Source organism: Pelodiscus sinensis, chromosome 1 (assembly GCF_052426305.1).
Source record: "Pelodiscus sinensis isolate ZL-2025 chromosome 1, ASM5242630v1, whole genome shotgun sequence".
In the NCBI taxonomy this organism is placed as follows: Eukaryota; Metazoa; Chordata; order Testudines; family Trionychidae; genus Pelodiscus; species Pelodiscus sinensis.
This window is the reverse complement of record NC_143052.1, coordinates 121525903-121545914: the sequence shown is the minus strand read 5'-3', so window position 1 is coordinate 121545914 and position 20012 is coordinate 121525903. Positions and strand designations below refer to the sequence as shown.

The 20012-nt window shown below is 43.4% G+C and overlaps 1 protein-coding gene across 1 annotated transcript in view; it reads left to right on the top strand.

Annotated features, from left to right (window-relative positions):
- Positions 1-20012, top strand: part of ITPR2 (inositol 1,4,5-trisphosphate receptor type 2) — a 324515-nt gene that overhangs the window by 31955 nt on the left and 272548 nt on the right. Inside the window, exon 2 of the mRNA XM_075898795.2 lies at positions 14891-14961. Within this exon, the coding sequence (XP_075754910.2) occupies positions 14891-14961 (71 nt within the window). The remainder of the gene's footprint in view (positions 1-14890; positions 14962-20012) is intronic.

Sequence of the window (20012 nt, the reverse complement as noted above, 5' to 3'; positions counted from 1 at the left end):
TTTAGGTTAAGTGCAGCCACACAGCTGGGTGCCTCCCAGACTCCCTTCTCATCACTTCAGCTACACTTTCTTCCAGAGTGCACCTTTTGGTGAGTTAGACTCAAGGGGGAGTTGTATCGTTGACTTCAGTGGGGCCAGGATTGTACTAATGAAATGGTACATTGTTTGAGATATCAATCTTCTGTCCAATGCAGGATTGTTCTGATCTACACTTAATAGTGTCTTGTCCTGTCTAGTTTAAATATCCCAAGTGATGGGACTTCTACAGCTTCTTTTGGGAGACCACTCAAAAAGCTAATACATTTCTTGGTATGCATCTTAAACCTTCAATTTTGTAATTTCTAAATGTCTCATAAAAATATTTTGTTATGAAATTATGTGCTGTGTAGACCCTTCAGATATTTGTAGGTTATTTATGCCCTTCTAATAGAGCAGGATTTTGTCCTTTATATTTAAAAAAAAAATAAGAATTCTTCTTTGTGTTACAGGAACATTATTTGGCTTCAGTACATAGTACAATAGGTAGATTCTGCAACACTGAAATTGGCTGCTTAATATGAATTTAGTGTGTGTGTGGTTCCTTTAGTGTAAGGGTTTTGAAATGTTGTACCAACACAAATGAATCTACAGAGCCCTGTAATAGACAGGTATCATGATTCTCTTGCACATATGAGGAAAGAGTTTAAGTGGTTTACTCACGTTGTCATAGCAAGTCAATGGCAGATTTAGGGTTAGAATCTAGGAATATTGCAAAGGATTATCCTATTAATTTAATTGATATTACAGTATTCATTTATGTAATGTTACAAATATTCATGGTGCCAAAATTAGATCAGTGATTTGTTTCTTATACTTGAACATTTTACAGTCTAAAAGCATTGGTGGGTACAGCACAACACAAAACAACAGAACAGCTTTAGGATGTTACAGCTGGAATATTTCACGGAACAAGTGAAACATCCTGCTTTTACTTTGGTATGCAGGTTTACAGGAAGAGTGGCTAGTAACAAGGATATTTAAATTTTACAAGCATAGCCAAATAAGAAAAAAGCTTCTAACACTGGCTACTTTTGCTCTTTCCCACATTTTCTGTTTCTGCCTTCTTGTCTCCTTCAATGCAAAGTGATCGGCAAAAGCATGTCTCAGCATGGTAAATGCTGTTATCTAAATTGCACATACGCTATACTTGTATTGCTCTTTTATATAGCAAGAGGTATGTGCATAATGATCATAGATCAGGGTTGGAAGAGACCTCTGATGGTCATCTAGTCCAACCCCCTGCTAAAAGCAGGACCAACCCCAACTAAATCATCCCAGCTAGGACTTTGTCAAGCCTGGTCTTAAAAATCTCTAAGGACAGAGATGCTACCACCTCCCTTGGTAACCCATTCCAGTGCTTCACCAACCTTCTAGTGAAATAGTTTTTCTTATTATCCAACCTAGACTTCCCCCACTGCAGCTTGAGACCATTGCTCCTCATTCTGTTATCTGTCACCACTGAGAATAACCTGGCTTCATTCTTTTTGGAATCCCCCTTCAGGTAGCTGAAGGCTGTTATCGAATTCCCTCCTCGCTCTTCTCTTCTGTAGACTAAATAAGCTGAGTTTCCTCAGGCTATTTGATGATCACCACTTTGACAGGTGCAGGATATTAGGGGTGTAGAACTTTCTATGAAGAGCTGACATTTCTTTAATAGCATATTGCAATCTGGGCTGCAATAAATTTGTATTTGTAATAGTTTTAAAAATGATTCCAAAATAAATGGGATAAAATTATTGAAGTAGGAGCCAGCTAGACCTACTAAATCTGGTCCTGTAGCCTTATTCTTGTGTAGTTTTACTTAGACATGTAGACCATATTCTCTCACTGTCTGAAGTAGCTCACGACTGTGAGAGCCTACATGGAAGCTACACCTACACTATAGCATGGATTGACATCCTGAGACCTATCCACCAGCAGTTGATTTAGCGGATCTAGTGAAGACCTGCCACATCAATTGCAGATTGCTCTGCAGTTGACCCTAGTACTCTACCCTGATGGTAATGTGACTTAAGGTACCTTGTTTCCAGCTACGTTAATCAGATTATTCATGTAGCTGGAGTTGCATACATCTGGTCGACTTTGTTCAGTAGTGTAGACATAGACTACGTCAGAAGACTGACAAAAACAGAGCAGATGCCCTGAATTGTTATTAAACATCACTAACCCAGTACCAAATGTGAACTTCCAAAATTCTATGAGAGTCTTATGGAGGAACGGGTAGCCCGTTGAGACACTCTAATCTAGTTTGCCACTTGGGCAAGATGGACCATGCTATAAATGTCAGATATCAGAGGGATAGCTGTGTTAGTCTGAATCTGCTAAAAAAACAAGAAGTCCTGTGGCACTTTATAGACTAACAGATTTATTGGAGCATATGCTTTCGTCATGCGTCTGACGAAGTGGATCTTTGCCCATGAAAGCTTATGCTCTAATAAATCTGTTAGTTTATAAGGTGCCACAGGACTTCTTGTTGTTTGTTATAAATGGTTATTTACACTAAGGATGTTAAGGACCAGTCGACTATCCGATAAGCAAATGCTTATTGGATAGGAAATTGACTAGTCAATTGACCTCCCACTTGCTGCCTCTATCAGATAGAGGCAGCAAAGGGGGAGGGGAAGAAGGGGTACTTCAAAGTGGCGCCACTGCACAGCTGAGGCAGGGATCAGCTGTGTGGAATTGCTGCTTTGGAACCTGAAGGCGGCGTTTCCAAGAGGCAGCCGCCGCTCAGCTGTGCGGGGCTGCCCCTTTAAAATGCCGAAGTGCGGTGGAGCCCTGGGTCAGCTGGGGACTGACCCTGGGTTCTGGAGAAATGCTGTGGGGAACTTGGGATCAGCTGGGGACTCTCCAGCTGATCCTGGGTTTTGCTGAAATGCCACTTAGAGCCCTGGATCAGCTGGAGAGTCCCTGCTGACCCCAGACTCCATGACTTTGAAATGTACAAAGCCTCTGCTGAGAACTCTTGTATATTTCAAAGCAGGCATGCCTGCATGCGGCCCAGATCCCGCTGGCCCCAGGTTGTACACTAAGTTCCTCATTCCTCCTTTGAAATGTACAAATGCCTATTGACTAGTTGAGTAGCTAATTGAAATTCCATCGACTACTCAACTAGTCAGTTAACTGCAACTTGATATCCTTAATTTACACCAAAAATCACAAAATAGATGCAGCGACATGGGGGTGAGGTAGGGTGGGGGCAGGCGGCACTGTGGAGCAGGTGTTAGGGAGAACCAGCTTTTAAGCAGGCTACCCCCAGCACTGGCTCCCGTCTCTCGCCCTTGCCCCCACCCGCAGCATCTGTAGGAGGCAGCAAAGGGGGGACAGGTGGGTCCACAGAGCTGGCATGTGTGGGGAGCCTGCTTGAAAGCCAACTCCCTGCACGTATTGGCTTCCGCCTGCTCTTCTCACCTCTGCGCTACTGCCCCTCTATTAGAGGAAGCAGCACGGGGCTGGGGGCAGGGCGGAGAGGGAGAGACAGGCGGATCCAGTGCTTGTGGAGAGACTGCTTAAAGCCAGTTGCTTACAGACACTGGCTCCCGCTCCCCCCCACCTTGCTGCCTCTGATATAGCATATAGTCAACAAGATTAACCAACAAGCGCAGACTTATTGGTGAATCATGTAGTTGACTACATGTCGACATCTTTTTTTACCCAGTTTTTTTGAGGCGTAAGATTACTACTCAGAATAAGTAAAAGTATCAAGCCTGAATCTATGCATATTTCTGGTAATTTTAATAGTAACATATTGTTTCTGATCCTTACTCATTTTGTTGACCTAACACAAAATAAGATGGAGTTATGATAGTTGAATCTTTGCTGAATTTTGTATTGTTAAAAGCAAAGAGTGGAGGTCAAATCTGTAACTTCAGAGATGATTTGACATATGAGATGTTTCTGCAATTCATGAAATAAATTGTCATCATTTTCTTTTTTTTGTCTAATCTTTTCATGTCTCCTGTTTTTAGCAGCTTTATGTCTCCCAGAATATATCTGTGTGTGTGTGTGTGTGTGTGTGTGTGTGTGTGTGTGTGTGTGTGTGTGAGAATAGTAGTTTTGATAAACTCCATGGTTGCAAAAAAATTCCTTGGCCCTTTCACATCATCCATAAGTAGAGCCCTGCAAATCTGTGGATATCCGTGTTAGAGCCGTAGGTACCTGCATCCGCAGATGTGAAAGTGGATATCTGTAGATGATTTTTGCAGATGCAGATAGAAAATTTGTCTCTGCATAGGGCTCTATCTGTAAGTTTCTTAAAGTGTCAGATATGTTTATTTTAAGGATGTGCCTACAGTCAACAAACGGGGCATAAATGGCCCTGTGCATTTTTGTAGTTCCCGAAAGAACGGCCACTTTCCCAGCAAGTATTTCTTACCCCCAGCCAACCTTCTCCTCTCCTGCTTAACCATTTCTGCTCTACGTACCACCCATCCTTGCCCTCTCACATATACCTCCTCACTTTTGCTGCCCCATATGCATATACTCTCACCCTAGTGTTCCCATACTCCTGCTGCTGCTTCAGACCCCACCTCTTTTAAAATTCCTCCCTTTGTATATCCCTGCTGAAAACCTCCCACTGCCCCATTTGCCACTTCTTTCTATAGAGAGATGGGGGATTTCACTCCTGGCGTGTGTCAGAATTCCAGGGGAAAAAGAGATGCATGGTGGGGCTGGGGTTGAAGATGGGGGCTGTTTGCTAGGAAATGAATAAGAAGGGTTATAATAAAGGCATTTGAAGCAATGAATGGTATTACAGCAGATGGAGCATTTCTCTTCATCTCTTCTCATAGTAAAATAATGGCAGGACATTCAGTGAACTTTTGAAAATGTAAAACTGCTAAAAGGAAATATTTTTTTCCACACTGTACAGTTAACTGGTGGGATTCATTGCCACACAATGTCATTCAGGTCAAGAGCTTAGTAGCATTCAAGGTAGCATTTGACATGTGAGCCATATCTATGCGGTACATTTCTGTGGCATAGTGACGTCAGTCCAGGCTGTGAAGAGATGTGAACTTAGATCAGTGTAGCTGCTGGCAAAAGCCTCCAATGTAGTTTTGCCAGTATAAGTTGTGCTCATGCGAGAAGCGCTTTGCCGATATGGTGTACCAGTATTTCTATATTAATAAAGTGCTCCTAGTGTAGACATGGCTACAGGTGGATAATGAGAACATCGAAAGTTATGTTAGAAAGGTTTGAAACAAATATTTGGGGGAGAGATTCTTCAGGGCATAAGCCAAGCACTCACTAATGATGGTTATGAAGGGACTTTCCCTGTGGGCAGGTTATTCTTTAACTGCCTGCTGCAGGGCTTTTTGAAACTTCATCTGAAGCATTTGGTACTGGCCATTGGTAAGACAAAATACTAGGCTAGATAGATGAGGGCTCTAATTCAGTATGGAAAATAAAGTAAATAAAATAAATGTTCCTACAAATCTCCACCACCTCCCTAAAGCCAAGGAAGGCAGAATGATTGGAAATGGAAGAGGAACTGGCCTAGACTTTCCTACCTTACAAATAGCAAGGAGCATGTTGTTTCTTCATTGAAAATAATTATTTATAGGCCTAAGTGTTCATCTTTGTGTAGCCTGTATTGTACACAGTAGTATGGGGTACAGGAAGGCAATAGATACCAATTGTACTGAAATTCACCACTTTCTCAAAAGAGTTTTCCGCTGAAATAAACAGGAAAACTTCTGTTGATTTCAGTGGGAGCAGGACTGGGAACCCGGATAAGAGATTCCCAATAATATTGTTGCTTTCAGAATCTAATTCCATAGTGGTCCAATGTTGTAACTGTTGTCTTCCAGAGCATGAGAGTATATTTTAAGCTGTAGTGTATTACTATGCAACGTAATGATTATAGTTAAAAATGGTTGTACAGCATTCATTCATAGGCATTGTACATTAAACCACAGACATTTATTATGTTCTAAGAGGACTTGCACAAATAAAAATCATGCCATAATCATGCAGAAAATTCCTTTTGTTTCCTTTAAGTATCCAACATGTGCAGAACTGAAATGGAATCATGTTGTACCTGCTATGTACGATGTTACAATATACAGTACAATGCAGTATTGTCCACTTCCAGTGAGCAAAAGATTAAAGCTATTAAGCTTTTTTAAGCTTGCCAAAACTTCTTTGATATAATTGCTAAAATGGTTGGTTTATAACTTAGGTCTTTATTTTAAACAGTGAGTTCCGTATATTGCATAATGTAGAGATCTAGTTCTCCCTATGTCAGGATTCTTAAATTTGTGATGCTTGCACTATAAAACAAAATTGCAAACACATGTGACCTTTTTTTAAAAAAAAAAATCAGATCATATGCCTGAAGGAGTTAAAAAGCTCTGACCCTGAAATAACAACCACACCTTCTATTGGTTCAGTCAGGCCTATTATTAACTTCATGCCTTTTAAATTAGTTTTTGCAAGTGCACAAAACACAATTTGTTAAACCCAATGCAACTATCTAACAAGTTTCAGAATCTTTTAGGAATAACAAGCCAGCAGATGCTTTTTTTTAATCTTTTTATTGATGAAATGTAGGCAGGGAATACTCATCCTTTGCTCACTAAGTGATGTAAGTTTGGGAAATATATATTTTGACTAAGGAGGCATGATCAGTATATTCATAATTCAATAAGCAAGTGAATTTACAGATAGGTGAACATTCTTTGGGACTAAAGATGTAGCAAAATTACCATATTTTGTGGACAAATTTGAACTTAGTCCAGGTTTTGTGTGGTATAAGATGTTTTGCAAGAGATGAAGCAGTCAGTGGTTAAAGCACTGGGCTGAGATTCATCCGATATGGTTTTATTTCTCAGCTGTGCTACAGACTTCTGTGTCACCTTGAGCTGGTCACTTAATCTTTTCATGCCTCAATGTCCCTTCTGTAAAATGGGTCTGATAACACTCTCTGTTTCCTACCCTGTATCTCTCCAGTCAGTTTAATCCCTAAGCCCATCATGACAAAGGACATTTTCTTTCTGTCTATGTATAGCACTTGTTGAGGCCCTGATTAGAAGTGGGGCCACTAGGTAATCTAATAAATAAAGGTCCCTGAGGTTTGGGATGGAAATCAATTATGCAAATGTGAACATATGGAAAAGACAAGCTAGGAGAAATGCCTCCCCCCCCCCCGCCCAGCTCCCGACCTCCCCTAGACACGCCTCTGCTGGGAGCTGGAACATCGGGCTGCAGGTTATGCCCAGGCTGGCCAAGGGCTTTGCAGACCCGGTGCCACATGGGCACTCGGGGAGCCCACAACCACACTGAGGCCCGGTATTTTTTTCCTGCAGCAGTTTGGGAAACACTGATCTAGAGGTTTTCTCTGCAGTCCCTCTATCTCCTTTCATGGATGCTGTACCATCCACTCTACGTACTTTTCTGTGGCCTCCATTAGCATATCCTCTTTGCATCTTAAAATCTGTAATATAGTTATCCTCACAACACCCCTGCAAGGAAGGAAAATCCTGCTATTCCCATTGTACAAATGGGGAACCAAGGTTCTGAAGAGCTTACAGTGTAAGTAGACAAGAGAGTTGGGGGGAGACTAAATGGGCTTGCTCAAGATTGAGTTAGAGCTGGAACCTGGGACTCAGGCTGGTTCCTTCATCATTTGACCATCTATTCTCTCCTTTCCTGGTTTGGGGAGGTTGAGGCACTTGAATCCATGTCTGGCATAGGTAGTGCTCAAGCATCTTCATTCCTGAGGACTGGGCCTCCCCGGCTAGGAGATCTAAAAGAGATTTCTGTTTTCAGAAATCATTCTATTAAAAACAGTTTGCATTATATTGGAATGGAGAGCTGCCTGCCTATTGTATCCTGTACACTATCAAACTAAAATTGCATTAAATGTGGGAATTGAGCTGCAGGACCAAGAGTAATGCATGTGTAATTGAGAAATCTTGTATGTAGCTTGAGGGCCAATTAATCCTTGGTGCAAATCCATTTACATTAGGGCTGATTGTGGTCACTAATTACTATAATATAACTTTATGGCATTTATCTCTATGCCTTCACAGAACATACAAAAGAAAGTGACTAATAGTAAGTTTACTTTTCTATTAAGTTTCAGTGCTTGGATTGCAAGAAGTGCCAACAGCCCCTTTAGCAAATGGCTAAAAAGGTGCTTGGCATCTGGTAAGAAGTACTCAGCACCTGCAGGATCTAGCCCTTAGCTGCATGTGTTATGGTGCTGTAATATAGTAATTACTCATTTAACACGTGCCCGCTTAACACATTTTCGCAATAGCACGATTTTATTTTTAGGGAACGTTTTTCAAATAACACGACTGTCCCCGAAATAACACGAAAATAATCAAGTGGGGGATTACTTCGCGCGGCAGTATAAGTTGGTGAAAACAGTGGTAATACACATGCACGGATGAATACATGTGGTCACAGCATTCCTCCGCTCGCTCACTCACGTGTTTGTTTGTGTTTTAACAAACCGCGGCGACATGTGTTGCTAGATATTTAATGCTGACGTTGCGAACCCATCTCCAACAAAAAATTGACTTTGCCACCACCATCTGAAACGTAACCCTCACCTTTTCCATTATTTTTAATGGGAAAATTGACATCGCATAGCACGTTTTCGCTTAGCACAAACATTTTCAGAAGCACATCTATAGTATTAAATGAGGAATTACTGTATGACTCTGTAACAGAGAAGGTAACATTCTCTCTGTAACTAAGGCAACAGTTGGGGGTCTTATGAGATGAGCATCCCTAAAATGATACCCCAAATCTTCTACTTATGGTGCTAGTTCTGAAAACCATGGAGAAAACTGTTGGATTAATTTTGAAACTAAAACATTTTGAAATGGCTTCTTTAAACATTTTTACAAATACAGTAGAACCTCAAAGTTACAAACACCTTAAGAATGGAGGTTGTTCAGAACTCTGAACAAAACAAATTAAACAGTGCTTTTAAAAGTTTACAACAAAACATTGACTTAATAGTGCATTGAAAAATTTCAATGCAGTATAAGAAAAATGCTGCTTTTAACCATAAGTGAGACAAGAAGAGAGAGAATTCCCATGCCTTATCAAATCTTTTAACTTTCCCACTTTTTTTTCCTAGTAGTTTACATTTAACATAGTGCTACATTGTATTTTCTTTATTTTTTGTCTCTGCTGCTGCCTGATTGTGGATTTCTGATTTTAAAGGAGAGGTGTGATTGACCAATCAGTTTGTAATGCTGAGTCTACTGTAGTCTAATGTTTCTGGGCTTCTGTTCTGAATTCACTTAATCCCACAACATTTGCACATAGGTAGATTTGGACATTGGCTCCTACAAGTCATTTAAAAGGACAGAGATAGTAGAATGTGTATAGAATAAACCATTATAAAGTTCCTCTCCCCCTTTATCAGTCAGTGAGCAGAGGAATCTAGTGATGGTCCTATGCTACAGCAGGAGACATTTTGCAGCAGAGGAGGCCTTAAACTCTGGGAGCTCCCTGCACTGCACGGGACGTGAACTAGCACACTAAAGATAAGCGTGGATGTTGCAGTGCCCGTGAAGACTTGATCTAGCCAGCCAAGCTCAGAACCAGTGGAGGCAAAGGGCGGGTTTCAGCTTGTGTGGCTAGCCCTAGCCTCCACTAGTGCTGAAACATCCCCACTGCTGTTCTGAGGCTAGGTCTACACTGGGGGGAGAAATGAGACTTACGATACACAACTCTAGCTAGAAGTCAACGCACATTAAATCAAATTTCTGCAGTGGCCCCACTGTGGGAGGTGGATAGGAGAAACTCTCTCATTGACTTTCCTCACTCCTTGTGATTTAGTTGAGTACCGGGGTCGACGAGGCACCATCAGCATTCCATTTAGTGGGTCCTTACTAGACCTGCTAAATCAAATCCTGGAACAATGATCACCTGGTAAGTATAGACTAGGCCTTAGTGGACTAGCTCAAGTCCCGCTAACATGAGTCTGACAGGCCTTTATAGGTTTTCAGTATGAGTACTCCTAACCAACGCAGCTATTAAAAGGAAATCTTTTAAGTGTAGTCTGGGCCCTACTGTCAAATTGCCCCTGCATCCTCACTGTCAATGCCACTCTAACCCTCTCCTTTCCCACCGTAATGTCCAAGAACTGTCAAAACAAAACAGTTTAAAATCTTCAGGTTTTTATTGGTTTTTATTTTTAAAGGTAGAAGTGCAGGTATTAATTATCAAAAGGAGAAGGAAAGAATTATGAATTCTACCAAGCCAACTGGTATTGCTTTGTCTTGTTCCTTCGCGAAGGAACAAATCAGCTACTGATAGAGTAGAAGAGTTTACTTAAATATGATTTTCCCGTGTAATTGTTTTAAATTATACTAGACTTCCTGAAGGGAGCTTGGGGTACTGTGAACAGCCTCTCCATCCACTTTGGAACCTCCCTTCAGGAAGTTGAAGGCTATCAAATCCCCCGTCACTTTTTTTTGCAGACTAAACAAACCCAAATCCCTCAGTCTCTCCTCATAGATCATGCACTCCAGCCCCCTAATCATTTTGGTTGCCCTCTGCTGGACCCTCTTCAACGTGTCCACATCCTTTCTATAGTGGGGGGCCCAGAACCAGACACAATATTCTAGATGGGGTCTCACTAGAGCCGAATAAAGGGGAATAATCACTTCTCTGGATCTGTTGGCACTGATCCTCCTAATGCACCACAATATGCCATTAGCCGCCTTGGCTACAAGGGCACACTGTTGACTCATATCCAGCTTCTCATGCACTGTAATCTGCAGGTCCTTTTCTGCAGAACTGCTACTTAGCCATTCGGTCCCCATCCTGTAACAATGCTTGGGATTCTTCTGTCCCAAGTGCAGGACTCCACACTTGTCCTTGTTGAACCTCATCAGATTTCTTTTGGCCCAATCCTCTAATCTGTCCAGGTCACTCTAGACCCTATCTCTGCCCTCCAGCATATCTACTTCTCCTCCTAGCTTAGTGTCATCTGCAAACTTGCTGAGGGTGCAATTCATCCCCTCATCCAGGTCATTAATAAAGATGTTGAACAAAACCGGTCCAAGAACAGATCCTTGGGGCACTCCGCTAGAAACCGACCGCCATCCTGACATCGTTCATCACTACCCGTTGAGCCCAACAGTCTAGCCAGAGAGGTCCCTGCCAAAGCATTCTCCACTGCAGTGCCTGTGGAGAGAGCCTGATAGCGGTTATTTACCAGTCTACAGGGATGGAGGATACCTGAGTTGGCCTCCTTCTTCTTCTAGAGGTTACATGCTGCCAGTTCTCTTCTTTATCCTGTAGTGCCCTGACTGGCCCTTCAGCCTGCTGTGCCTGCAGGATTACATGCTGCCTTCTGTCGAGGCAGCTTTGTCCTCTCTGATAGAACGTAGGGGCAATACTTGGCCCTCAAGTCCTCTAATTTTTTCTTCCAAAATGGTGACCAGCTTGCACTTAGTGCAGATGAAATCCCTTCTGGGAGGAAGACAAACATGGCACATGCTGTGCAGATAACAGCAGACCTATCCCCATCCGTACCTGGCTTCCTTCTGAGAGATTCCTCAGTTATTAAATGTGTCTTTGAAGGGCAGGAGTGTAGTGAGAAGATTTTAAAGAACGGCGAGTGTATCTCACCCCCTTCCCACTCCCCTTCTGAACTCCTTCTCCAAACTCCCTGTTAAAAGTCCCTGTTCACAAGCTCCCTGGTCACTGACTCACTCGTTTATAAAGCCCTGGACTGCCTGATAGTCTCTCCTGCTGATTAAGGCTCAACCAATGAGCAGAGGCATCTAGATTTCAAACCCTGATTAGAAGCTCCGCTTCCACCTGCCGGCCACAGCACTCACTCCATGAGGGGTGGGGGGAGAAGAAGGGGGGATAAACCCACCCCAAACACAAGCTCAGCCCACAGCAAGAAAACCCCAAACACAAACACACAGTACAGACAGCCACTTCCCTCAAGGCTCCTGTATTAGCTTCCTCCTTTATCTGGAGAACTCTCTCTCTCCAAACTCCCTGTTTAACAGCCCCTGTTAGCAAGCTCTCTGGTTGCTGACTCACTCCTTTATAAAGATGGTTTAAAGCAACTTAAATTCAGAGAAGTGGCTGACTGGACAAATAAGGGGCTGCAGGTTTCTGGCCACTGAGAGCTCTTGCATATATGTGTAATCCTTCCACTGGGTAGGCTCGGCAGCAACCAGGGCTGGGTTCAATATCTCGGGTTCCATCTCACACAGAACCAGCTTGAGCCCCCACCCAGTAGCCTGGGAAATTCACATACCCCGGGTACCTCTGAGAGCCTACCCAGTGTGAAGAGGCACTACAGAATTATTATAGCTTTTAAAAAGACTCCTGTTTATTTTGAAAAGCTGATGTTTTAACTCTATATTTTACAAGTCATTCCTATTGTTTTAAAAATGCCTTGCGGCTAATTCTGTGAGAGACTCATTCAGTTTCTCTTCACAGATCTGGATTCCGTCCCTATTACAATGTACAAGACAATATGGTTGGGTAGTTAAGCAGGTGTGAATAGTGTCTATTGGTTTTGGACAAATAATATTTGAGGGTATTCTGCACCGCAACAATACACATTCTGCCCACAGTATTTTACATTTCTGCAAATTTCCTTTGCCAAATGGGGAGAGTCCAGCATTGGGGAGCACAGGCCACTGGCTGCAAAGAGGTGACACTCTGCATCTCTCCCTCCCTCCGGAACACAGATGCAGCAGTGGGGCTGTCTCAGCAATACCCTGTGGCTTTGCCTCTTGCAGCCAGCTGCACCAGGTGTGGGCAAGCAGGCTCAGCCTGGCAGGATCCAAGTGTGGAGAGTGAGTGTGTAGGGGAATCCAGGTGTGACTTGAGAGAGTTGTGTGTGCTGCACTGTGGGGGGTCTGGGTGCAGAAGGGATCTGGATGCACAGGAGCTTGTTGAGGGAGGCACTGGATGCAGTGAATGAGACTCTGCAGGGGATACAGGTGAAGGTGGTTGGGGCTTAGAGTCTGTGTGTGGAGAGGTCAATGAGGGGGTCCAGATGCTGTGAGAACGGGTCTCTAGAGAGTAGTAATTAGTGGTTAGAGTGTAGCCGAATACCGTTTTTAACTGGTAAGCTCATGCTTATTGGTTACACTCAGGTGGCTTCCAGGGAGGTGGTTTTGCTGAGGCTGGGAGATGGGTGGGCAAGAGCTGCCAGCTCCTCCCTGGGAGCCAGGCCTGCAGGGGCTGGTGGCTCTGCTCCTGGGGATGCTTCACTGAGGGTGCTTGCAGTGTGTGTAACCGCTAAGACATTTAGTGGATGCACGGTTACCGTATTAAACTAATTTTAACACCCCTAGTAGTAATCCAGGTGCAACTGGTTAGGGCACAGTGGGGTGAAGATCCAAGGTTGGGTAGTTCATTGACGTGGTGCAGGGGAAGTGGGACTTGGCAGGAGGATGTAGGTATGAGGGGGTCAGGATGCATGAGAATTGGGCAGATGGCTGAGCCACTCTTTGTATAGGGATCCCTTCCCCTGCAGCTGAGGAGCAGTGGATGAAGGAAGCTGGGGGAAGAGAGTTTTTTGCAGAGCTTCCTGCGTCTGTAGGAGAAATTTGGGCTTGGATCTGGGGAAGAGGAAATCCAGTCTTCCTCAGCCCAGTTGGGACTAGTAATTGAGTCCAGCATGGAGTAAAAGTCACCAGCTGGGTTTACCCCAGTCCCACCGCCTCTCCCACAGCAATTTACCTCTCTGCTGGCTGCCTTGGGCACCCAAAACATATTGCTGGGGAGGGTGGCATGCCACTCTTGTGGCTTCTCTTTGTGGAGAAAGCAAAGTGTCATTTTTATGCTGAGAAGCGAAGACACCTATGGTGGACATGAATTCTCTGCATGCTCAGTGGTGCAAAATTCCCCTAGGAGTAAAATAATGGATTCTCATTTGTATGACACCTCCATTTAGGTGCTCTCACTGTGATAATCTAGTATGGGTACGCCCTCTACCCTGCTTCTAGTGGTTGGTCTATCAGCCATTCTTGAGTTGGTTGTCATTTGGCCTTTAAATAGGTACAGCCTGCAGGTTACATGAAACATTGTACTAGAAACTGTTACTTTTGTAAAGGGCTGTAAACAGTCTATCCAACATTTCACTATCCTGTGAGTTGATTGGAAGAAAGCTTCTTCGTCACTTCCTCTGTGAGCATTTGGAAGAAGTATTGGGCAGCAACAAGTTGCCACAATGCATACATCTGTCATTAAACTGAGCCTCCTGGATGAACTCCTGTGTCAGCAAGGAGCCCCACTGCAGTTGCTGACTCCAAAGATGTAGAGATTGGCTTGCATGGAGCTGCTTGCAGAAGTGAGGCCAAGGTTAGCACGTTGGAATGGGGCACTTTAAATCCTTTTCTTCATGCTGCAAACATAGGGGCCTCAGCCTGCCTCTTCAAGGCTAATCCAGAGCCCAGTGAAATCAGTGGGAATCTTCCTATAGACTTCAGTGTGCTTTGGATTCACCTTGGGAGCTCGTCTATGAGAATCTGAGAGCTGCTCTGAGAGAGACTGTTTATTATTCAGGGTTAATGTACCATTGCAAATGAAAGTTAAGAATTTTGCACATATCAACATGCACATTGCACTGAAAGGGACTTTAACCTGCTGTAAATGAAGTGGGAACTGAAATAGCTGATTTGAATGAGTGCCATAAAAGAAACCCTCTTATACCCAGGGAGTGCACTGATATTTTTCTTCATTGTGCTGACGTAGAAGAGGTTGTGTGGTGTTTTCCATGTTATTGACTTGAAATGGTAATGTGAGAACCCTGTTACCTTAGGTGTTGTATGCACATTTGTGTAGACGTAGCCATAACAATATTAAATCAAAATAACAATATTAAACATGTTTGTTTTTCTAGGTTAGTGGATGACAGATGTGTGGTGCAGCCAGATGCAGGTGACCTTGCCAACCCCCCGAAGAAGTTCAGAGGTAATTATCTATCTGAGAACCTGAGGGTAGCTTTTATTTCACACATTGGGGCTACTGCTGAATCTGTAGTTTATGAAACTTACTCACATTCTCCTCTCTTGAGCAAAGATTTGCATTCCTGTACAATGGAAGTCTCCAAAATTGCCTATAAGACTAGGCCACCGACTCCTGAAGTTGGAGTATAAATGAAAAATGTACAAAACAGAAAGGTAGAGAACATTAGCAGTTGGAAAACATGGGGAGAAGTGTTAATTTTCATTTAAATTGCAAAAATGAACCATGGATATTCACATTGCAGATGCAAATAGCTGGGGATATCTGTGGATTTGCAGAGTTCCAAAGACAAAGCCCCTAATATCGTGATTGTCCCAATGATTAGGATGGTTTTATATTGGGGCACCTGCCTACCTTACTCTGTCCTGTTCCCTTCCTAACCCACAACCAAGACTCCTGCCACATTTTTCTACCCCTCTCTCCTCTCCAATCTCTCCTCCCAGATGCTGCCCCCATCCTCTTTTATTCTTCCCCTCACTGGCTTTTGTGAACCATTACTGTTTCAGATTCCCTTCTGGCAATGTTCCCCTGCTCCCTCACTTCCTCCCCCTTTTGGCTCCTACAGCTGTCCCCACCCCCCATTTTTCACCTCCTGCATTCTAAGTTAGCTGTTTCTTCCTGCCTGGGCCCAGCAGGAGGGAGCATTGAAAGCACAGGAGAGTCTCCTGCTCTCAGTTCCAGTACTTGGCAACCACAGCGATCTGCAGCCATCCCTAGGATGAAATGTGCTCAGTGGCTGTGCAAGGATGGCGTATGTGGAGCCTGATAAGCCCGAGGAGCTGAGAGAGGCCTGTGTATGCTCCCAGAAGAGGGAATCTTTGCCCGGTGAAGACAAAATGTAGCCACTGAGCTCTTATATCTCTTCTTAACATGTGCAACCACGTGTTTCTTCCCAACCTCATTCTCATACATGGCTGAACCATTTTAACAGAAGCTTAAAGTAAATAACTAAATCAACCTTCAGCAGACACTTGACATGAAAACTTAAGTCTTAAGGGTTAAATTTTTGGCAAAGTTACAAGCAACTGACAACAGGGTCTAATCACATGATGTGTTGGGCAACTTGAACTGCAAGTAGTGCTGCTTGCACTGGCTGCACTGTTGTCATGGGATGGATTTTTAAGAGACAAGGAAGCATGAGAGAGGCATGTTTCTAATCGAAAGTATCATGGGGGACCGTGATGGTTTCTCAGTGATGGCTACTCAGTTTTGCTCAGTTTGCAGTTAACAAGTTGTGTCTTTCTGTCTTCCTGTAAGTGCTTCTCCAGTGGAGTTAGCACAGATCAAAGCTGAGTACTGAGCTAGAGGCCTGAGTTGAAAACACATCTCAAAATAGTGTACTGTTTCATGTGTGCGCGTGTTTTTACTTTCTCTTTTAAAGTGGGTGGTAGCTGGCTGCATTATGTTTCTGTTTCAGATCACCTTGGGTTCATTATTGTTCAGTTAAACAAAGCTGTGGTTGCCTTTCCTTTTGGGGCTATTTAAAGACACCATGTGCCAAATCTGCTCTCAGTCACAGCAGTGTGAAGCGGGAGTAAATCCACTGACCTCAGTGGAGTATCTCTAGACTCACACCAGCATGAATGAGATCAGGATTTGGTCTTGCCCCTACAGGAGTTTCCTGTAGTCTGTTGTCTAGTTAAGAGTGCTTTTAGTAACTTGCGGTAGAATGATGCCCAATTATGTAAGGTGCGGTGAGTTCTCATTTCCCATTGAAGTGAAAGAGTAGTGAAGGGGATACAACACCTTGACTGAGGTGCTCAGCCTTACATGATTAGCCTCCTAGGGTGTGTCTAGACTACAGGGTTGTTGTTGTGTGCAGCTTTTTTTTTTTTTTTAAAGTGGCTCTTTTTTTTTTTTAAACTTCCCCTGCGTCTAAACTGCTGCCGCCTTCTTTTGACATTAAATTGAAAGAACGTGGCGGTTTTTTCGACTGTGGTAAACCTCATTTTACGAGGAAGAACGCCTTTTTTTTTTTTTTTTCCCCTAAAGTGCTCTTTTGAAAAAGGCATTCTTGAATGCAAACAGTGCTTTTTGAAAGAGAGCATCCAGACTGCCTGAGTACTCTTTCGAAATAGTGGCTCGCTTTTTTGAAAGAAAGTCTAGATGCTCTCTTTTGAAAGAGGCTTATAGTCTAGACCAGGGGTCTCCAAACTACGGCCCGGGGGCCGGATGCGGCCCGCGAGGCCCTCTCATCCGGCCCGTGGAGACCTTTTTGGATTCAAAGGCAGAAGAAGTGAGATTGTTTCAAAACCCATTTGAAGCAGATGTGGCCAGTTTCCCAGATGAACTGCAGCTGGAAGTCATTGAGTTGCAAGCAAATGACCTCCTAGGGACAAGTTCAAAATAGGACTGGTGGGTTTTTACCAGTTTTTGCCCAAGGAAGACTTTCCTAATGTCAAAACTTTGCATCAAGGTACCTTTCAATCTTTGGAACAACATACCTGTGTGAACAAACATTTTCAAGAATGAAATACGTGAAGAACAATTTGAGAACAAACTTGTCCGATGATAATCTCAGGTCACTGTTGATGTTAGGGACAACAAATCTAAAGCCAGAAATGTCTGCTATTTTGGCATCCAGGAAACAATTTCACCATTCACACTAATACAGGTGTTCATGTGTAGTGTATGAATGTGTTATTAAATAATAACTGAATAAAATAATATTAAATAAATAATTAAAAACAACATCCATGTTTTGATTGTTTTTTATTTGGACCTCAAGTGTGTAGTCGGCCCCCGAACTGCTGTTTGATAGTTAATGCGGCCCTCGGGCTGAAAAGTTTGGAGACCCCTGGTCTAGACCATGGGTTTCCAAACTGGGGGGCATGCTGCTATGGGGAAGGGGGGCGTGAGGGTTTCTCAAAAATCAAAAAAAGGGCGTGATGCTGAAAAGTTTGGGAACCACTGGTCTAGACATACCCCTAGTGGTTATGAATGGTGGTGGATTGCCAGCCCAAAAGTCCTCTGTTTGTCCACAGACTAGGTACAGTGTGAGCAGTATAAGGGCAAGATTGCTTAAACTGCAACCTCAGCTACATGTTCAATTAGTTAGTGTGTTTGTCTCCATTGGGAAATACTTTTAGCCTTCAATACACACAGTATGAAATATATGCAATAGATTGTCATTAAAAACACAGAATAAACCAGGCACATCTGAAGAGAACAAAGCCCTTCACATGTATCATAGAAGCATAGAAATGTAGGGCCAGAAGGGGTCTCAGTCATCAAGGCCAAGACCAGCCCACTTCACAGAATCAGGACCAAATAAACCCAGATCATCTCTGAAAGGTGTTCGTCCAAACTGTTGTTAAAATTCTCCAGTGATGGGGATTCCACAACTTCCCTTGGAGGCCAGTTTCAGGGCTTAACTACCCTTAGAGTTATAAAAATTTTCCTAATAGCTGACTTAAATCTCCCTTGCTTCTTGTCCTACCTTGGGTGGACACGGAGAACAGTCAAACCTCGTATAATAGCCCTTAATCTCAGTCTTTGTGTGTCAAGACTAAAATGCCCATTTTTTTTTAAAACTATGAGGAAAGGGTTTCTAAACCTTGTCATTTTTGTTGCTCCCATCTGTACTCTCTCCAGTTTATTCACATATTTTAAGTGTGGTGCCCCAAATTGGACAAAGTTCTCCAGCTGAGGTCTCCCCAATGCCAAGTAGAACAGGAATGTTATCTCTTGCATTTTGCTATGAAACTCCTGTTGATGCAGCCCACAATATATTCGCCTTTTTTTGCAACTTCATCAAGTTGTCAATTTCTGTTCAATTTGTGATCTTCTATAACCTCCAGACCTTTTTCAGCAGTACTATCACCGAGTCAGGTTCTATCCATTTTGTATGTGTGCATTTGATTTTTTTTCCTTGTGTAATATTTTGTGTATTTATTGCGTTTCATCTTGCTGGTTTCAGACCAGTTTTCTAATAGTAATGATGGTTTTGAATCCTAATTCTGTGCTCCAAAGTACTTGCATGTGTAGATACTTAAATTGACTTTTCTCTTGGTTTGTATCTCCTTCACCCAAGAGACATTTAAAATAGGTGCTACATTTATGAGTAAACCTAAACTGCTTGTCTTACTTTGTCCACGCCTCTTTTGATATTCTTAGTTTTTCATTTCTTTCTCTTTGTTCTTTCCTTCAGAGTGCTCTCTTCCTTCCTTTAGAATCCCTTCTGTTTATCCTGATTCTCTTTTCTTGTCCAGCACTGACCCCTTTCCTTTTGCTCTCCATCTTTCTCTCCCTTCATCATTCTCCTTTTCACTCCTCTCATTTCCACTTTCTCTCAATCTCCCTACTGCTTCCTGCATCACCCTCCTCAGTTCTTCCTTCCTTCATTCCCATCATTTTTCCACAATAGTCTCACTGTCTCACATGGGCTGCAGGTTAGTATAATTTTTGGTGGTGCCCCATTAGCCGCCACCACCCCCTCCCCCCCCCCCCCCCCGGCCCCTGTTAGCCATGTCCCCTCCCCCGTTAGCCACGCCTCTGGAGGTAACTTGCTTGGGGCAAGATGGACACATGACCAGAAGTAAAAGGTGTCATGTCACTCCTCTCCAAGGGCTTTTCCCTCCATCCTCCTACCAACAGGGATTAGTTTGGCCCCCCAACCCCCCCCCCCCCCCGCATGCAGCTATCCTGCAGTTGCATTAACCCAATGTGTGTGACATTAACTCAGGGGCAGAGAGCTGGGGGAAGTGTTCCTTCTAAGGCTATGTCTACACTTGTGGCTTCTTGTGCAAGTACAGCCGTTCTTGTGCAAGAACCCATAGAGCAGCCACACTGCCTGCCTGCTCTTGCGCAAGGAAATTTACAGTATGGCGTGGTAAGAGAGGGCATCTTGCACAAGAGCTATGCTCTTTTCTAACAGGTGTAAGCTCTCTTGCACAAGAGGACAGTGTGGATGCTCTGCAGGGATTTCTTGGGCAAGAAACCCCTATGGCTAAAATGGCCATTGGAGCTTTCTTGGGCAAGAGAACATCCACACTGCC